At 38.2% G+C, this 21,306-nt stretch overlaps 1 protein-coding gene and 1 pseudogene across 1 annotated transcript; one reads left to right on the top strand and one right to left on the bottom strand.

Moving 5' to 3' along the window:
* The first annotated feature begins 726 nt into the window (after window positions 1-726).
* LOC127631948 (PIH1 domain-containing protein 2-like) lies at window positions 727-6,584 on the top strand. The gene is made up of 5 exons (XM_052110368.1): window positions 727-1,060; window positions 3,010-3,133; window positions 3,366-3,614; window positions 3,822-4,096; window positions 4,572-6,584. Exons 1-5 carry the CDS (start codon window positions 875-877, stop codon window positions 4,704-4,706), a joined length of 969 nt encoding a protein of 322 aa, XP_051966328.1. The 5' UTR covers window positions 727-874; the 3' UTR covers window positions 4,707-6,584.
* Window positions 5,400-20,949, bottom strand: LOC127631664 (dixin-A-like; annotated as a pseudogene).
* Between the last annotated feature and the right edge of the window lie 357 nt (window positions 20,950-21,306).

Below are 21,306 nucleotides of genomic sequence, written 5' to 3'. Positions count from 1 at the left end.
ATCCATCTATTTACAATGCTACATGTGACATGATTTATACATATATGTTTTGTTTGTTTGTTTGTTTTATTAGTTATATATAATATGTTGATGCTTTGGCAACATTGTGTTACACAGTCATGCTAATAAAGCAAATTTGAAATTGAAAAAAAAAATTGAGAAAGAGAGAGAGAGAGAGAGAGAGAGAGAGAGAGATCAGTGGTTTACACGCATATCCTTTTGTCTTTGTGGCTATTCTTTTAAAACAGTGAGAATTTTAGCGTTCGAAAATGTAACTTCCATTTGTAAGTACCTCACTGCAACCCAGATTTTCCCTATTTTTAAAGAAAAGGAGGAGCGAGTCAAAATCATTTTTGTGGTAATCAGCATAATACCACAAAAGCCGTCGATTGAGCTTAACTTTTATTTAACCCAGAACATTCCTTTAACAGATGTAAATGAATAAATAATAATAAATAAAAAAAATGGTGTAAAAATGTCTCAAATAACACAAAATTGTACGGAGATTTTAATGCGACTCCCTTGCGCCCCCTGGAGGAATACCATATTAGTTCTGATAGGAAACGTCTTTGACTAATCGCCATCTATCGGAAGACGAGTGTATTACATCAACGTCTTCTATATAGTATCTGGTCGCATTTTGTTGCTGGACTAGTTTCTATGGTAACGTTTGCGTTTAGCAAGGTGCAAAGCTAGTTTATCTAGCTCTTTAAATAAGTCCTATTGTGTAAGATTGTAAGAAAGTTATACATTTAGTACCAGTCTACTTGAGTTTAGCAGACTTCCTCGGTAGGCGTCTTGTTCAAAACCGTTTTCGAATTAATTTGAGATATTCAACAAACTAACCTCTGGGTGTTGCAGTAGCTCTGAACTCATGTTAAGAATGGACGTCTGTGATAATGCAGCTCTACAGCAGGTGAATCAGTTTTGGTCGATGTTAGACGATATGTCTCAGAATAGTCCGGAGGAATACAGGACCTTCATTGAGCGCCAGTTGCGAGAGGGATCGGAGCTGTATTCACCGCCGCAGCCGCACGCCTGCATCCGCACAAATACACTGGTACAGTACACCTTTCCCCACTGGACTCAATCCTGCTACATTTGAAAGTCCCAAACAAAAATAGGACTTTACTACAGCTGCATGTGTGCAGTTTAGAGGCGTTATTATTTGATTTGATTGCATAAACATGTCATTCACTAACTAAAACGGAACTGCCGAACTTTTAACATTCATTGGTATTCTGAAGGACATTGGAGAACAGTGGGAATTCCATGAATATGGTAATCATTCAGTACTATTAGTACCATCTGATACTACCACTGTGCCATGATACCGTCCTGGTACTTTTTTGATACGCATTAATGGCAATAGCATGTAAAATAAAATATTATATATATATAAAAAAAAAATCTAAAATAGCTTAAAAATCATGCCAAGTTAGTAGAAATGTACTTGTGTGTGTGTGTGTGTGTGTGTGTGTGTGTGTGTGTGTGTGTGTGTGTGTGTGTGTGTGTGTCCAGGTATTCCTTATGTTGTTGGGACCAAATGTCCCCACAAGTATAGTAAAACTTTAAATTTTTTGACATTGTTGGGACAATCAGTCGGCCCCCACGAGGAAAACAGATTATAAATCATACTAAATGAAGTTTTTTTAAAATGTAAAAATGCAGAAAGTGTTCTCTGAGGGTTAGGTTTAGGGGTAGGGTTAGGGTTAGGGGATAGAATATAAAGTTTATACAGTATAAAAATCATTATATCTATAGAGTCCTCATCAAACATGAAAACCGAACAAGTGTGTGTGTGTGTGTGTGTGTGTGTGTGTGTGTGTGTGTGTGTACAGGTTTAACATATTATTTACTTATTCTGTCCCTGAGTAGGTTTCTTGAGTTTACAGTTTACATCGAACATTTAAATGTTTTAAAATGTATAAATATGTATACAGAATTGATATTCACTCAAAAAATATTTTCAAGATTAACAGTACACATTTCAAGAATTACGTGTTTCAATTTCATAATACATTTCCATGAAATTTAATTAAGTAATCTTTAACAAAATTACATCTTAGATATTTTAGGTTTTACCTATTTAATTTAATTAAAAAAAAATCACACAATGTAATTTTACGTTTGTTATGAAATTACACAATAAATAAATAAAATCAAATAAATTATTCTTTGAGTGTTACCATTATGAACCTTTGAAAAGATATTACAGTAAAAGGAAGGATATTCCTCTTTTGGACATGTTTTCCATGAACATCCACACATTATAGTAAGTAGGCTAAAGTTAAAAGTATTGTTCACAAAATTGAAAGTATAGACATTTATAAAAATTGATCTGTTTCTCACCCACACCTATTATAGTTTCTGAAGATATGGATTTAACTACTGGAGTGTTATGGATTACTTTTATACTGCATTTATTTGCTTTTTGGAGCTTTACAATTTTGGTCTCCATTCACTTACATTCTGAGGAACTGCAGAGATGAAATATTCTTCTAAAAATCAAGTTAGTGTTCTGCAGAAGAAAGAAAATCATAAACATCTAGGATGGTATGAGGGTGTGAAATTAATGATCAATTTCAATCATTGATTTAAAAACAAATTAATATTTTTTTATATTATTGACATGAGTCAAGAATATCAAGAAGTTTTCTTACACCACAGAGCTACACCATATATATATATAAACAAAATATTATTCTGCACCACTCATGCCAACATATCTTTTTTCAAGAATTTTAGATTTTAATGAGACTTTCTTTACTTTCTCTGGACATTTTTAAGTTAAACCCTAGAAAAAAATACCAAAATATATAGCTGAAAACATGTATATAACAGCAGAGGTGTATCGAAGTAACTGTTTTGTGTGAATTGAATTTTTATGTATTTTGAAATAATTTAATAGATCTGTATATATATATATATGTCACATCATTAACCCTAATAATTTTATTCTTTTGTCTAGTAATGAGAAGGATTTTCTCTTTTTGGTAACTATTTCAGGGACCAAAGGAAGGAATATTGTATATAAACGTCTGCGGTTGGAAAAGAGTGCCTGCCATGACTTCTCACAGTGATCCTGTCCCTGTTTGTGGAGGAAGATTGGAGTCGGTTACTGATGAGAAAGGTACAAACTGTCTCATTCACTTCCTTAAGGACTAAAACATTTGCTCTCAAAAAAATTAAAAGAAGAGACATGATCAAAAGCCTGTATTATGTTCAATTCTGCATTAGTTTCTCGGATATTCTGATTCACAACCAAATAATTCAACCTCTTTAACCCTCTTAGTACTTGATTATTCTTGAGCAATGTTACGGTTTCTTTCAGTATACTATCTACTCTCCTGTTCCTTTTACAGAGCGGTACACTGTAGTGGACGTGGCTTTCAACCCAGAGATTCTGCAGACAACAGAAAAAGACAAACAGGAGAGAGAGAAGATCCATCAACTTGCACTGAAATTCATACAACAACAGCACAGCCTGAATCTGTCACAGCATTATAAACTGAATCAAGACATAATCAAGGGCAGCATCAAGGATTTAAAGAACCGTTTGATGTCACCACGGAAGTCCAAATCTGCTGCTAATAAGCCACAATCTGAACCAGGTAAGATAATATGCCGTAATATACATTTTGAGAAGTTTAAAGAAGGTTTGGACTTCATTTGAGAATTTTCACAGTAAGAGCTAAATAGCTTAGCTTATTATTTTGAACCTCATTAATCAACTATTCAAATTGCTGTTTTGGACATAGAACAGAGTGATACTGATTGTGACAGTCTAATTCTGAGTGATTGTGCTTCTCTATTCAAAGCCCCATCACTCCTTCAGCAGATCTCCTCACTACGACTGGCTGAGAGCAAAGAGGACTCTTCAATCCAACTGAGCATGGAGCAAGAGAACAAACCAGCAAGATCCGGTCTGATTGAGGTGATCTCCAGCAAAGAGTCAGACCAATCTCAGCCACAACAGCCCCAGCATCAGCTCACAATCTGCCCTGACAGCACAGGCTCAGCAAAGTCTTTGGAGCTGAATGTGGAGCTTCCTGGTGTGCAGTCTGTCTCACAGTGCCAGCTCAGCATCTCTCAGGTCAGTAGCAGCAAACTTGTCAACTGTGTGTCTGAGAAAGTTTTAATTACAGACTGTAGCCAAATGTGGAACAGAGAATGTTAGAACAGTTGGGGTCCGTTCATAACAAGGGCATTTTTACATCCATCTGTGCTGTTTTTAATTGTTTTTCCAGACGGACATTGTTGACCATTGTGCCATGTCTCCATTTGTGCCGCATCTTGCGCAGGAGCAGCATGTTTTTTAGACGCTGTGTCAAGTGAAAAAGAACTTAAACTTGTAAAAATGTGTCTCGAGAGTCTAGTCTTAATGGCCCCTTAGTAAACATGAGATAGAACCTTAATTGTGAAAGTCCATCAAAGTCTGAAGTTTTGCAATATATCCAGACAATTAAAATTTTCCATGGCTCAGGTTTAAACTTTGCAGTCTTTATATTATACATAGATTTCAAGGTTTTATACTTGTTGTGGACTTAATGGGGTTTGTTAATATTTAGGATGACATTCTCTTGGAAGTGGAGGCCATTTATTATCTTCACCTTTGGTTTCCTATGGCAGTCAAGGAAGAGACATGCACTGCAACGTTCCATAAGAAGAAACGGACTCTAACTGTTACAGTAACTGTGTTGTAAGAACATGTCACTAATTCAACCAGAAACAAGAGGTAGGGATATATACCATCTGCCAGAATATGTCTTTAGCTCCATCTTATATGCTCCATCTTATTATGCAAGGCTCCATCATGCCTGGCATTTTAGGCCCATCCTAACATGTGTACAGTATTTGCATTAACAGACACAGGCACACCAATTTTTAAAGAGATTTAGACTAAGGTATATTAAAAACAAGACTCATCTGTACACCAATACATGTTTATTGAAAGGTGGACAAGTGTGAGCTGTATTTACATTTATAACACAGATACCACTTCGAACACACATGCAGACTTGAATAAGAAAGTACAAACATTTTCAAAAAAGAATACTTTTATGCTCAGAATTGACATATTTTTACAAATAAAGTGGTCTCTACTTTTACCACATCTTATTTTCCTGTATCACAATGGCATTTTCAAAACATATATAACAACCTGAATACACTCAAAAACATTTGTATCAGAATTTAAAAAAATAATAATATTAAAATGTTCTTTTATTCTTCAAAATGCATACTCGTACCCTCTTTGACAAACACTTGCCTGCTGTAAAGTCTGAGGGAATTGGTATGGTGAGATTCACAGTTAAGAAAGAATCAGGATATTCTTCATGATATTGCAGGGATGAGGTACATGTGGGGCAAAACATACTTTTTAGATGAATCAAAATTCTTACTGCAATCTGGCTGTGACTATTTAGTCCTACATGCCCTCTCCATGATCCTCTTCCACCCATGCGACAATCTTTCCCTCCCAACCCGGTATAAGAGCATCATCCTGAAACACCTGAAAGATGCCACACATTCAGAGGAAGACACTGAGCAATCACTGGTAAAAAGACCTTATTTACGCTAGCGCCATTTTTGATTTTTAATGGGAATGACAATGAGACTGTGATTGATAGATTTACCATGTCTTCAATGACACAAATTGTATAAAGCTGTATAAAGCTCCTAGATCACATCTGATTTTCTTGTTGTCTGGAGTTCTTTGTATAATGAATGTTCATGGACATATATTTTATCCCTTTGCAGTTAAATAATCGAACAATGTCATACCACGATTTTATTTTAATTAATTGTGCAGCCCTAATACATAAATGTGTGTGTGGGTGGGTTTGGGTGGTTTACGAGGACATTTTTTAGGTTACAAACTGGTAATTACAAGGGTATTATGCTATAAATGTGGTTTATGAGAACATTTCTCATGTCCCCATAATTCAAATAGCTGAAAATCAAACTAAACTATGTTGTTGTTGTTGTTTTTTTATATAAAAATTCAGAACGTTTTTTTGTAAGGGTTAGGTTTAGGGGTACGGGTAAGGGTAGGGGATATAATCTATAGTTTGTACAGTATAAAAATCATTATGTCTTTGGAGAGTCCTCATAAGGATAGCCGCACCAATGTGTGTGTGTTATATGAATATATACTGTATTAAAACATTAAAATGTGAATACGCATGCACATTAAAACATCCACTAAGTCACTAAAATCCAATACGCTTGGGATTAGATCCACTACATCATCACGCTACAGTCTCTGCAGCGATGAGTGCTTGGAGAGAAGAGACTGTATGCCTCACAGCCTCATTGTAATTCCCATTAAAAATCTTATACAGACAAATATGTAAGGGATAATGTGCTGTCTATCTCAAAATAAACCCCCACAGGGGGATTAGGAGGATTGTATCAGCCTGAAGGGGTTTCTTTTGCGATATCAACAGGCTGACTGTACATTATCCCACTTATTACATGGCTACTAATCAAAAAAAATAAATACATGTACATAAAATACTGATTTGTGTTGAAATTATGTGATTATATGGAAATAAATAAATCGCTGAGCAGTTTGTGTTGGTGCTGGAGTCCTTTTACAAGACTACTTGCCAAATAAAGAAATAAATGGACTTGAAACCAGGGACTAAAAACAGTTCAAGGAATGAAAACTGAAAACGAACATCATTTTTTTGCTGAACGTAACCGAAAATGGGAGCTAAGAGATTTTCAATTGTTCTGGAGTGAAAACATTATTTTAAATACTGGTAACCAGTTATAATGGGTTATTTTTGTTCAGATAATTCTTTCAAGAAACTGAAGGCCAAAGGGTTTATCACAGCAAACCTTTGGAACTACATCACTTCATGTTGCCTAAAAAAATGAAACGTGCTTTGATCCTGAAGGAAACTGCTGCATCACACATTTCTTTGCCTGATTGCCAGGGTTGGGAGGGTTACTTTTGAAACTTATTCCACTACAGATTACTGAATGCATGCTGTAAAATGTAATTTGTAATGTATTCCATTATATTACTCAAGGTCAGTAATGTATTCTAAATACTTTGGATTACTTCTTCAGCACTTAAAATAAAATAAAAACTCTGCCAGTACAGTGAGACAAAATACATTACTGTATTTTGAAAAAATTTTAAAAATACATTAAAAAAATGCAAAATGCAAAAATGTTAAAAATACATTCTCTGAAAACGACTCGGTTACTAACGTAACCTCGGTTCCCTGAGAGGAGGGAACGAGTATTGCGTAAGTAGCTTACGCTATGGGAAAACTCAGTTTCTCGAGAAATATTGAAGTCTTTATATTAAACGCATTGCAGCTGCACAGCAGACAGCAATGAGCGAGGCAGCTCGGTCATTGGCTGTGCTGCGGCAACTTGTTCGAACCAATGACGGGGCGACTCTGAACGCGCGACCAATGAGTGCGCTTCACACCCGCGCGCTCACAGCCTGCCAAGATAGCCGTGGCTAAGGCTATATATTAGGCGCCCCGTCATGAGAGTTCTTTAGGTTCAATCGACTGAAGCGACTGACCAAGCACAAGCACGCCAGCTTACGCAATACTCGTTCCCTCCTCTCAGGGAGCCGAGGTTACGTTAGTCGTTCCCTTTCGAGAGGTCTCTCCTATTGCGTAAGTAGCTTACGCTATGGGAACACCATGCAAAATGCCGTGCGTGCTGACTTCGCTCTATAAAGCCAGAGGCAGATGCCTGAGCCTTAAAGCAAAGTGATTATTCAACGAGTCGGCCAACGGCGAGCTATATAATGGGATAATACAGAGCGCCTTTGCCCCAAGGTGGCCCATGGTGGGGCGCTCATTGTAAAAACACACGCACTTATCTTATGTACTGATTTTTCTATTTACTGATATGCATAAAAAACTCCCTAAGTCAGTCAGAGACGGACCTTATAAGGGAGGAGATAATGCTCAGCATATATGTACTCCAGTCCATACTACAGTCAGGCTGATAGAATGTTGGAATGCAGTGAGGGGACCTGTAGGTTATAAAACCTAATAAATGTCGAAGGCGAGGCCCAGCCTGCCGCCGCACAAATATCCTCAATGGGTATCCCACTCGACCACGCCCACGAGGAGGCCATGCTCCTCGTAGAGTGAGCTCTGACGCCTAAGGGGCATTGAAGGCCCTTGGCTTCATAAGCCAGCGCTATAGCATCCACTATCCAGCACGATATTCTTTGCTTTGAAACTGCGAGACCTTTAGTGCGGCCGCCAAAGCATACGAATAATTGTTCCCTCTGTCTGAACGGGGCAGAACGTTCCAAGTATACTCTGAGCGCCCTGACCTGGCAGAGTAAATTAGCGTCGCTTTCGTCTGCTGAAGACGATAGGCTGCCAGAGATATCACCTGTACTCTGAAGGGTGTGGAGAGCACTTTAGGAATATACCCGTGCTTTGGCCTAAGGACAACTCTGCAGTCGTTAGGTCCAAATTCCAGGCAAGCAGCGCTTGATGACAGCGTGTGCAGGTCGCCCACTCTCTTGACTGAGGCGAGTGTCAGCAAGAGCGCAGTTTTGAGCGAGAGCTGTTTAAGGTGCACGGTTCGGAGAGGTTCGAACGGGGCACTCTTGAGTGCGTCCAGGACCGTGGCCAGGTCCCAGATTGGTACCGAGGGGGGGCAAGGAGGGTTCATCCTCCTAGCGCCTCTTAGGAAACGAATGATTAGGTTGTTTTTCCCTAATGAGCGTCCTTTATCAGGATTGTGTGACGCCACTATGGCAGCCACATAGACTTTGAGCATGGAGGGTGTGCGGCCCGCCTCCAGCAGCTCTTGCAAAAAGGCAAGTACACTTGGTATCTCGCACGATTTGGGGTTCAAGCTCTTGGTATCACACCAGTCACTGAACACTTTCCACTTTTGGGCATATAAGCGCCTCGTAGAGGGTGCTCGCGCCTCAGTGATGGTTCTCAACACTCCGCTGGGGAGGTTCTCTGGAACCCGTTGAGGGGCCATGCATGAAGGGCCCACAGATCGGGCGGGATGAAGAATCATCCCGTTGGCCTGCCTGAGGAGGTCCAGCCTCAACGGAATCGGCCATGGGGCAGATTGCATCATCTGCATCAGTTCTGGAAACCACGTCTGGTTCTTCCAGAGTGGGGCTACCAGGAGCACTGCACATTTCACCTCCCTGATCCGACTGATGACCTGAGGTAGCATCGCGATCGGGGAAAAGCATACAAGGGGCTGCTCGGCCAGACTTGGGCGAAGCGTCCGTGCTGTTTGAGAAGAAAAGAGGGCAGTGCGCATTTTCCCTGGAGGCGAAGAGGTCGACTTCTGCTTCGCCCAAGGTTTGCCATAACCACTGGACCTTCAGGGGGTGGAGAGACCATTCTCCTGGGAGAACCTTGTCTCTGAACAGCATGTCCGCTCCCTGGTTCAGGATGCCTGGCACATGCGCTGCTCTCAGCGAGCGCAGGTTGTGCTGTGACCATAAGATGAGCTCCCTGGCCATAGAGTGCAGGGAGCTCGACCTGAGTCCACCCTGGCGATTTATATACGACACTACCGTCATGTTGTCCGTTCGGACCAGGATGTGTTCATTTTTCAGGTACGGAAGCAGGGCTCTGAGAGCCAAGGCGACCGCTTTCATTTCCAGACAGTTTATATGTAGGTGCTTTTCCGGGTTTGACCAAAAACCGGAGACAGGCCTGCCCTCGTAAAGGGCCCCCCATCCTATTTTGGAGGCATCTGTCGTGATAATTTTTCTCCGCGTGTTCACGCCCAGCCGGTTTGATACCAGTCGACGGCCTTCCAGGGCGTCAGGGCTTTTATACAGCCGTGATTCGCTCTGATTAAAAAGTGGCCCGAGCGCCACGCGTGAGTGGGGACACGGCTCTTGAGCCAGCATTGGAGAGGACACATGTGCAACAATCCTAGCTGGAGTACAGCTGATGCCGAGGCCATGAGACCGAGCATCCTTTGAATTCGTTTGACGGGGGCGTGCGCGCCCGCTCTGAATGATGTTGCAAGGCGCCGAATAGCGGCGCGCTCTGATGAGAGGCGCGCCGTCATCTGCACTGAGTCTAGCACTATTCCCAGAAAAGAGATATTCTGGCTGGGGGATAGCACGCTCTTTGCAAAATTGATTCTCAGACCCAGACATTCTAGATGACTGATAATCCAAGATCTGTGCGTCGTTAACTGACTCTCTGATTGTGCTAGGATTAGCCAATCGTCGAGGTAATTCAGTATTCGCACTCCCGCTGTCTCAGGGGGGAAAGTGCTGTGTCCATACATTCCGTGAATGTACGGGGGGCCAATGATAGGCCGAATGGTAGTACTGTGTACTGGTATGACTGTCCCTCGAAAGCGAATCTCAGAAATGGAAGAAAGGGGAGGGTCTCTGTCGAGGGGCCTGCCGGCGCCCTTGCAGGAACCACTCGTCCAGCCGGCTGCGGGCGGGTTCTTCCGGAGAAGACCAGTCGAGCCCGAGGTCTTCCACGGCTTGGAACTTCCACGGCTGTGGAACATCTGAACCGGAACGAAAAAAAAAATACAGTTTTTGCTCAGAATGAAACAAAATGTAAAACATTTTGTTTTCAGCCCCTGCTTGAAACATTTATTTGCATTTAAATTACATAATCATGTGAGATGAAAGAAATCACTATCAGACCGCTTGATGGTGCCATGACCAATTCGAATCAAGTATTCCTGAGAGCCAAAGATTTGCATAATGACTTCTGAGTTAAGCTGAACATTGTCCCTATAGCTGTTTCATGTCTCTTATTTCACTCTGCAGCCTTTTTCTTCTCACTCAATAAATATATTGTGCAAAATCACACTCACAATGTGCCAATATGCCAGAATCACAGCTGTGCTGATATTCAACACCACAGAGTTTTGCATTTTTTAGAGTTACATTTTTTAGAGTTTTGATTTATTTGGGCATTTTTAGAGATATTTGGACATGTACAGTTGAAGTCAGAAATGTACATACACCTTAGCCAAATACATTTTAACTCAGTTTTTCACAATTACTGACATTTAATTGTAGAATCCATTCCCTGTCTTAGGTCAGTTAGGATCACTACTTTATTTTAAGAATATGAAATGTCAGAATAATAGTAGAAAGAATAATTGTGGCAGTGGGGACGTGGTCAAGTGCCCGTCTGGAGAGAGAGAAGCGGTAAGGGCACTTACACCTGAGCTAAATTATGACTAACACTTGTCTCTAATTCCAGTGAGCACGGGGAGAGCGGATAAAACCACCCTCACCACCAGCAGAAGGGGGGAGGGGGACTAGTCCAGTGTTGGCATCTGTCGATATTGTGTATTGAGTTTTTGCCGAAATTGATGTTAATTTTGAGTGTCACTGGACTGAGTAAAAGCACAGGGAAAGTGCATATGCTGTGCCCTTGCAAAGGAAATAAATGGGCTTACCTGTCTCACTGTTTCTGTCTCCTGATTTACCTTTACAATAATTTATTTCAGCTTTTATTTCTTTCATCACATTCCCAGTGGGTCAGAAGTTTACATACACTTTTTATTATTTGATAGCATTGCCTTTAAATTGTTTAACTTGGGTCAAACATTTTGGGTATCCTTCCACAAGCTTCTCAAAATAAGTTGCTGAAATTTGGCCCATTCCTCCAGACAGAACTGGTGCATTTGGAAGACCCATTTGCTTTAAATTCCTGGCTAATGTCTTGAGATGTTGCTTTAATATATCCACATAATTTTCCTTCCTCATGATGCCATCTATTTTGTGAAGTGTACCAGTCCCTCCTGCAGCAAATCACCCCAACAAAACAATGCTGCCACCCCCATGCTTCACGGTTGGGATGGTGTTCTTCGGCTTGCCAGCCTCGCCCTTTTTCCTCCAAACATTACGATGGTCATTATGGCCAAACAGTTCAATTTTGTTTCATTAGACCAGAGGACATTTCTCCAAAAAGTAAGATCTTTGTCCCCATGTGCATTTGCAAACTGTAGTCTGGCTTTTTAATGCCAGTTTTGGAGCAGTGGCTTCTTCCTTGCTGAGCAGCCTTTCAGGTTATGTCAATATAGGACTTGTTTTACTGTGGATATATATATACTTGTCTACCTGTTTCCTCCAGCATCTTCACAAGGTCCTTTGCTGTTGTTCTGGGATTGATTTGCACTTTTCACACCAAACTGAGGCACTGAGTTTAAAGGTAGGCCTTAAAATACATCCACAGGTACACTCCCAATTCAGTACATCTCCTATCAGAAGCTAATTGTCTAAAGGCTTGACATCATTTTCTGAAAATTTTCAAGCTGCTTAAAGGCACAGTTAACTTGGTGTATGTAAACTTCGGACCCACTGGAATTGTGATATAGTCCATTAAAAGGGAAACAATCTTTCTGTAAACAATGTCATGCCATAACTTTGTGTCATGCACAAAGTAGATGTCCTAAACAAAACTATAGTTTGCTCATATTAAATATGTGGAATGGAGTTTTAATGACTTCAACCTAAGTGTATGTAAACTTCTGACTTCAACTGTCGACATTTAAATAAATAGTACCAAAAGTATACTTCCAAATGTACAAAAAAATGTGTTATGCAGCTGTTTTGACAACTGCAGTTCAAACAGTTGAATGGAGTTACATAAATTCATTTAGAGTTCTAAAATTATTATAAAAATGTAAAATATTTACTCCCCAAACAGAGTCTTGAGTTAAGATAGAGATATTTTTCTGAGCTGTTCAAAAATGTAAGCCTTGTGCTGAGCAAAATATTATATGCCTATATATATCTCAGTTGGAGAGTTTAATGGGTAATATCTTGAATGTTAATGTCAAACATTAGATTACCTCATCCACACTGTTCCATTTGTAGTCCTGATCACCCTGCCTGTGCTTAATTTACAATAATGATCAGCAGGCTGTACATTATGCCTTCAATACAGAATTGTCAATGACTGGCTTATGACCATTCTTACCTCTTCCTTCACTGTTCCAAACTCTGGATTCAGAGATTTGAAGTGATATCTGAAACTGCCATGTCTGTCCACGGCTACCTTGAAGTCCTGTAGCGTGACCTCCCCCAACCTACCAATGAAGAAAATTTTAAATAAAAAATAATTACGCCATGCTTTTAAATCCTTCATTGAACTTGTATGACTTAATGAGATAAGTATATTATATAATTATATATAAGTATATTATATTAAGTATATAATTCAAGCTGTCACCTCTTAGGGATGTTGACTAAAAAGGTGTGAGAGATCGATCTGTTAAGTAGAGTACTTTGGTTGAGGCTGCAGCACTGAAAACTGGGCTACTGTGAGAATGGGCTATCTCTGGAAGAATCAACATGACAAAAAGAATAGTTTAACCACATTAATAATTACTCAATTACATGCCAGCAACCTTCATCATGAATTACAAGTAGAATAGCTTTCAGTAATGAAGAAGGGACCCACTTGAGCTTGGCCATGATTTTCGGTCTGTGTGATTGGCTTTTTGTCCAGGAGACTTGGTTGAACAATGTGGTGAGACAACAAACTGTTTTAATGTATATTCCCTACAGTCTAGGTTTGCGACTACAGAATCAGATATGGCCAGATCTGATTTATCTATAAAGTCTGAATAAAAGCAATTTTACACACATGCATATAGACATTACAGTAAGACAAACAGATAGAGAGAGAGAGAGAGAGCAACTTTAAGCAGACTAAAGGCCTTGTGTGTATTTGTTTAACTTTGATTTTGTTTTCACTGTTAGAGTTTTAATTAACTAGCATTCCGTTGGCCTATTTGAACATTCCATCAATGTCGATGAGATTTTTACGCTGTGCGAAAACCATAAGTCTGATCAGTTAGAAAATAAATAGCACACTATTCCAGAATACTGTAAAAGTATGTTACAAGTTTGGTAGATGTAGCCCTAAAGTTTTAGCAGGAGTGTTATTTTATTGGTTTGTTATTAGTTTCTAGTTTATTGAACAAAACACACAAATTAAAGACATATCAGCTTATACAAAGTAAGAGAGCAATGGGCAATATATATATATATATATATATATATATATATATATATATATATATATATATATATATATATATACATGCACACGCATATAAGAGGAAAAAACAAACAAAAAAAAACAAAATATATAGATGTATAGATATAGTATACAGGTACAGTGATAAGTTTAAACAATATGTTAATTTAGTGTGATATAATAGTAATCATTACTATTAATTACTTTTTTCTGGTGATGTTGTGGAAAGAGAAAAAAAAAGAGGAGTGTTAGAATTTTTGGTCTCGATTCAGGGCTTTTGAAAAAAAAATAAAAACGAAATAAAGTTTGTAGGATAACAGAATGTTGGCTTCATCAAACCAATATAATGAACTGTATACTCGTTAAAATGGAGAAGGACGTGACTCACAATTCTGTGTTGTAAAAGTGTGGAAGATGCGTCCATCATGTGGCTGTAGCCATTGTTCTCACAGCCTGATATCTAGAGTAAACAGATTTATAAAATCATAACATTACAAAAATGCATGTCAGTTGCTTGTGGTTACATTTAAGGCTTTTATTTAGATATTAATAACATGAAATACTTTTGGAAAGTTAGCATGTCCGGTTGTGTGACATGCTACTCCATCCACAACTATATTAAATAGCATTTTTCTAATTATTTTAGAATGCATGCAATTTGTATTAACTCAAATTGTTTGAGAGACTTTATGAATTGGAAGATCCTAATTGTATATGCTGTTTACACCCCAGTACAAATAGTGGCAGATATTATTTGCACCCCAACCCTGGTGCAAATAATGGTAGATACTGATTGCTCCCTGGGACAAATAGTGTCAGATACTATTTGCACCCATATTTAAATATTAACATACAGTATGGGCATCACTGTAGTGTGTTTAATGTGTTTAATTAGAGTTCCACAGACACACTACATTAACCTCTACCCCTAAACCTAACCTAACCTTATCTTAAAAATAACTCTTCTCTGCACTCCCTGACATTCACCGTGACCAAATTACTGAAATCAAAATGTATATTCATTTTTATCTATTTATTTTTTTTAAAGTAATTTTGAAGGAAATATTAAGAGAGGAAACAAGAAATCGGATATGAAAAATGTGGTCGCTAGGACACAGTACACATTCACACAGCATATTTACACCCCATGCCACTGCAGCGACATCTATTGGTTAGTTTGTCATATATTTCTGTAGTTCCACCAGACTGTTGGGATGCAAATAGCTGCCCCGTGTGGACGATGCTATTTACACCGGGGTGCAAATACACACTCAGTTATGGATATCTGTACTACAACTACCACAAGCATATGAGAGTTCATGCCTGACGAAACACACAGCTGTTGTATTGTTGTTGTTCTAGCAACATACTTTTTTATAAAAACTAATAATGAAACGTGAAAGTAATTTGAACCACAAATTGTAGAATGGCACAAAAACCGCCATTCTAAAACCCATAACAAATTACAGTTAATAAACATAAAACACATGTATTGTGCTATGGCTTCCTCTAGTGAAATACACTGAAGAACTACACAAACTTTATACCAAAATATTGAAATTTATCTTGCATCAAAAAGGTAATACAGCACAGACATATGGCAGAGTAATCACCCATTCTGGAGTATGTAAATAATTACCCTATGATAGTTGCTTTCATTCATCCTGCGCAGTGTATCATCTAGCTTTACATGCTACTGTTGCTGCAGAAGTCGGTCTTTCTACCCAAGTTCTTTCTGCAGGGTTAAGTACTTGATGTGATATAAAGTACTTAATGTACTGTAGACATAGCATATCTTTAATCCTATAGAGATTAAATAAATCTAAACAGGATTAGGATGATTTTGCTTACTTTATATTCACTCAGCATTCTGTTTCGATCATTCAGCTTCCTTTCTAGTTCCACCTAAAGAACAAAAAGTTTAAAGGTGATTAAACCTTTACACTTTGACAATTCAGTTCAATCAGTTCAATTGCAATGTTGTTCTATTTTTTTTTCTAAAAAATAAAAATGTGTGTGTGGGTGGGGGGTGGTTAGGTCTTATTCTGTGACTCACATTGTGTCCCTTAAACTCGTCTCTGGCCGTGCTGGATCTGAGCAGCTCCTGCTTGAGATGCAGCATTGAGTCCTCCTGCACAGACATTCTCTGCTGTAACGCATCCTGGGTAGACAGATGGACATAGAGAAATAATTAAACCCAAATGGCAACAAATCCGGTGCACACTGCAACAACTAATGTAGGAATCAAACCAAAGAATTTAATAATTATTCATAGACATTTTTAAATTAGAATGACACTATCTCTATAATGTCTGCATAATAATGCATGTATAAACATTTATATAAAATAGAATAGAATAGAGAAATTGAAGAGAGAAATCTAGACTTTTTACTACATTCTGTATGTTTAGTAAGCCTGGTTGAAAACATCTTCACACAACACAATTCAACCACAACACTAGTTGCAAACAGTTCCTACAATTGATTTGAACTGTTCTCTCTGAAAAACACATTACAACCTTCATTAAGTATACAAATCATTTGCAGAACATTCATCACTTACTGTAGATCACATAGAGAATACTTAGATCTTACTCTACTGTTAGTAATTCTTTATTTTTCACCAACTTATGGTGAAGTTACCTTCAGATCTAAAGACTCCTCCATACTCTGGTCCAGGTGACTGCGGATCAGTATCTTCAAAAGGACAATAAATAGGGCATGTTATTACTAAAGCAGTAAATACTATGGATACACAGCTATTGTGGGTAAATGACATACAATTTCACACATTTATATTATGAACGCACACAATTATTAAGTAGAAATTTGAATTACCAACTGCTGCTCTGAGTTGATGGTGCAATCTCCAAAACTCAGAGTAGATATCTGCTCATCCTCAGGTAGCGACCCGTGCAGCAGCAAGGCCTGAATAAAGAAATACAGTGTTTACAGTGAGCAGGAAGTTTCTAAAGCACTATGGTACTCGGGGTGAGGGTCCTTGCTGTGACCATATGCTGCTGAACCATCAGAGTTGTCCAAACAACAGCTATCATGTGATCTCACTTGGATACTGTCAAATGATTATAATTATTTTCTTAAAGCTGCATTTTTATTTTTCATTTCCATTCCATTACTATTTATACTATCTACAGTATCTGTCTCATATTCAATGTATAGGTTATATTTATATAATTTTTTTAATTACAATGCTTGTTGGCCAGAACATTCATCCATCCATTTTCTATGCCCACTTATATAATGTAGGATGATGTGGGTTGCTGGAGCCTATCCCAGCTACATCGGGCTGAAGGCAGGTAAACAACTTGAACAGGAGGCCTACATAGAATAATATATACATTTGCAGCAACGGCTTGCCTGAAGTCTTGACACCATTTTCCTTGTTTCCTGCATCTCCTTCTCCAGCTGCTCCTCCCATGTGCTGCTCTCTTCCTTCACGGCATGATATGGACCAAGAGATGGCTCAGTGGCTGAGGATTTCACTGCATTCTCTGCGAAAGAAACCCATACAAGGAGTTATATCATGGATAGACACATGGTATGCCTGGCTTTCCCTACACAATACGCATAAGGCTCACCTATCAGGCTTTGTGGCTGCTCTGTATGGTTCCTCGCTAACTTCCCCCGCTCTTCATATTTGTCAATAATATACCCCTCATTAGATGAGTGCATTAGACTGGATGGACTACAAAGATCAAAGAATTAGTTAGTAAAATAACTGTATATCATAACAAATGTCAAATTAGAGCCTTTAAATCAATTATATTGTGTTTACCACTGTCACGTCTGTAACCACCTGCCCTTTGTGAATACAAAGTATGTTTGCTTTAATTGCATGTAACTAAAAGGAAGGTAAATTCCTGTTACAAAACACTGGCACCATTACTATGCAGGTATTCAGTTTCAAACCATACTTAAACAAGGTGCAAAAACATTCTTAAGTCAGCAGAGGTAAAATGAGATGCTCTTTCGAACTCTATCTCCAACACCCCAAGCTTTTCTTCTGGCAGAGGAATATGATATTTTGAGAAACTGAGATCCCTCCCAAAGAAATAAAGTATTTTGTCTGTCACACAGAATAATAGAGAGACAGCGGCTCTCCCAGTTGATTAGCATCATCAATTCACTCTTGTTTTAATAAATTGATAATGGTATTTTGATAAGGACTATTAAGCAGGATTAAATCTACTTGATTAATCTTCTGAGAATGACTACATAAAGGCATGTGTACACAAGCCTAAAATTACAGCAGAATGCTCCTCTGAGAGGTGTCATATTACTGTATGTGTTGAATATTTATACACAGAGCAAAGTAAATAGCAAATCGCTACAGATATATAGGGTTTTTTGATATATACAGCTGCAAATGAAAAGGAAAAGATCAGTCACTGGATTTGTTTCAATAAACTCCAGGTAAAAAGCTAGTACGTCAATTTCTGGAGTTGTGCCGAAATCTTACTGCCCACCAGATTCGAACTCCCCCCAACTTGATAGGCCCTTATCCCTAAAGCTCACCACTAACCCTAACATCATTGCTCCATACTCCTAAAGCCCATTCCAACACCTACCCCTGAACATAAGGATACTACGGAGTCATTATTCAGCACTACATCAGCGTTTTTATCAACTTATCTAATGTGCACAAGTGTTGTATGCATGTCTGTTTATGTTTTGACATCAAAGGTAGGTCAATAAGCCCTTTTGACATTTAATCATGTACATTATAAATATCTACAAGTTAATTTTCACTAGTAAAATTGCTTGTTCTTGATATCAGCAATGGGATTACTACTAGTGGAAATGCAATTTCTCCATTATCAGTAGGCCTAATTAGGTTTGCACCAGTAAAACATTAATTCTTGATATCAAAAGTGTGGTAATTGCTTGTTATCCTAAAAAATACCAATCTGATACCTGTAACTGCATTTTCACTTATCTATATATATCAAAGATATTTATAATAATTTCTTTCTAGTTCAAATTCCTTTTTACAATTCACTACTCCTTACTAGTAAAAAATTATGTATTTTTATATAATTACATTGTTATTAGTACAAATATAATTCCTGATATCAACAATTACATTCAACTGTTAAAATTACTCATATTTAAACATCTCTAAATGCATTTCATTGTGTTAGATTACGTATTTCAAATATCTATAAATGGACTTAAGATATCAATAAATTGAAGAGTAATAAAAATATCTTAAAAGACTTTGACAAGTTAAAATAATATTATGGATATTGGAAATTAACATTGCCACTAGCGAAAACCAAATGACCAAATATTAGCATTTTTACATCAACAATTATTAAGTATTTTATTGCCGCAAATCTAATTACTGATGTCAAGCATCAGCATTTCAACAAGTAATAATTTCATAGCTGAATCAAGAATTATTAAGACATCTATAATTCATATCCTGCACATGATTAAATGTCAAAAGGGCTTGAAATACATGTTTTTCTTGTGTCGTCAGATAATAAACAGATATTTTTTTTATTATTATTTTCTGAGAGCACACACTCAGTTATGAAAAGGCAGGTGCTTTAATTTAAATGAGGATTGACTAAACATAGATATGTAGTAACTTTGTATATGATATTATTAAAGAATCTTTGCTGCTGTCTAACATCACAAATTCTATATTTCATGGTTAGAACAAACAGCCTAGTGACCTATTTTAAGTTAAACTGAGTTTAATCTAATTAAACATTCACACGTGAGAGCAAACATACTTCCCAATCATTTACTCTACTTGTAAAATAATAATTACTCTTCAACAAAAACCCCTATAACAGTCGACACAATAGCCCATACTCAAATCTAGATCGGAATTTGATTCATACACCTGTGAAGTCAAATGAACAGAGCATGCAGATGGTAAATCTGGTTGCCAGGCGATTGCACAATGACAAGCAACACCCATACATCAATCTCTATGGACACAGATTGAATTCTGAGTGAGAGAACAGTGATGTCTTCAGCCTATCTCACTCTTTATTAAACCTTAGCATACCTATTAGATAACACTGTAATAATATTTATGTACAGCCTCTAAATACCACAATATTACAGCCAAATGACGAATATGAGAAAGACAATGGGCATTATTAGATCTTCTGCCATAGTATATAACAGATTTATATTCGTATATTGTGTGTATATATATACATAGTCTTTTTGTGTAGTTCTATATGTACTTATATTTTCTATTCACTTTTTATTTTATTCTATTTAAAAAAAATATATGTATAATTATTTGTATTATCTGGGACATGTGTAAAGGAATGGGAGATGACAAGGACACAGGAAAACAATTGGAAGTGTGGAAGTTCATTCATACCATTTTATTTGTTTGGCTCCCATGGTGCTATTTGCCCTTCTAACCTCCCTTGCTGATCCATCCCAAACCGTGGGGTTTAAGGAAGCAGTGTGTCATCAACATAGCAGATGGTACAGCCCCAGTCCAAAGGTTGTGCACATTACTGACCAGCAAACAAAACCCAGCATCCACGTAGCTCCCAGTCTAGTCTGTTGATGATGGAGAGCAGCTCCCAAACATCTCTGTCAGTTTGTATGAGTCCAGCCTGCTCGTTTGGCAGATCTTTATGTGGACAGATTCACCCTCCCTGTTGTAGGCTAAACCCTGATTAAATGCCCTTTAGGGTATTCCCACAGATCCAACGTTGAAAATCCTGATCAGTGGCGGCATGTGTTTATATGATAAGAAACATGAGGTAATCCTGTTTTCAGTTCTGAGCCATAACAAGACGAAAAGAGCTTTTGAATGGTCTGCTGTCCCCTTTCTTGGATCTGGACAGTCTCTTGCAGCATGCCTTCTGCAACTTGTATAACTCCTGTTTTTCATTCTCTCTTTTTTATTTGAGTTTTTGCTCAGTCAGGGCTGTTTTTGTTCCCCCTGCCTTTCTGGATTTTCTCTGTCCCTCCTCGTCTTGCTCCTCCCTTGTTTCTTTTTCAGGAGTCAGATGTGGTTCAGCCCTACCTGTGTTAATCTGGCTGTGGCAGGGCGGAGGGCAGGGAGAGAGAGATCATTTACGGACATGTCCTTCGTGTGTGTGTTTGTCTTTTAAGTTTACTAATTAAACTATTTTTTATATTATCAAGCCAGTTCTCGCCTCCTCCTTTCCATTGATCCCTTTACACTGGCATACACTTTTGGGCAGATCAGGCCCGAAACGGTGCCGCGATATGCACTATTGCTCAACAACATTAGCCATGTGCATGATATATAATTTTTTCGGTATCAAAT

Source organism: Xyrauchen texanus, chromosome 38 (assembly GCF_025860055.1).
Source record: "Xyrauchen texanus isolate HMW12.3.18 chromosome 38, RBS_HiC_50CHRs, whole genome shotgun sequence".
Taxonomy (NCBI): Eukaryota; Metazoa; Chordata; class Actinopteri; order Cypriniformes; family Catostomidae; genus Xyrauchen; species Xyrauchen texanus.
The sequence above is the reverse complement of the archived record's forward strand: the minus strand, read 5'-3'. Positions and strand labels throughout refer to the sequence as shown.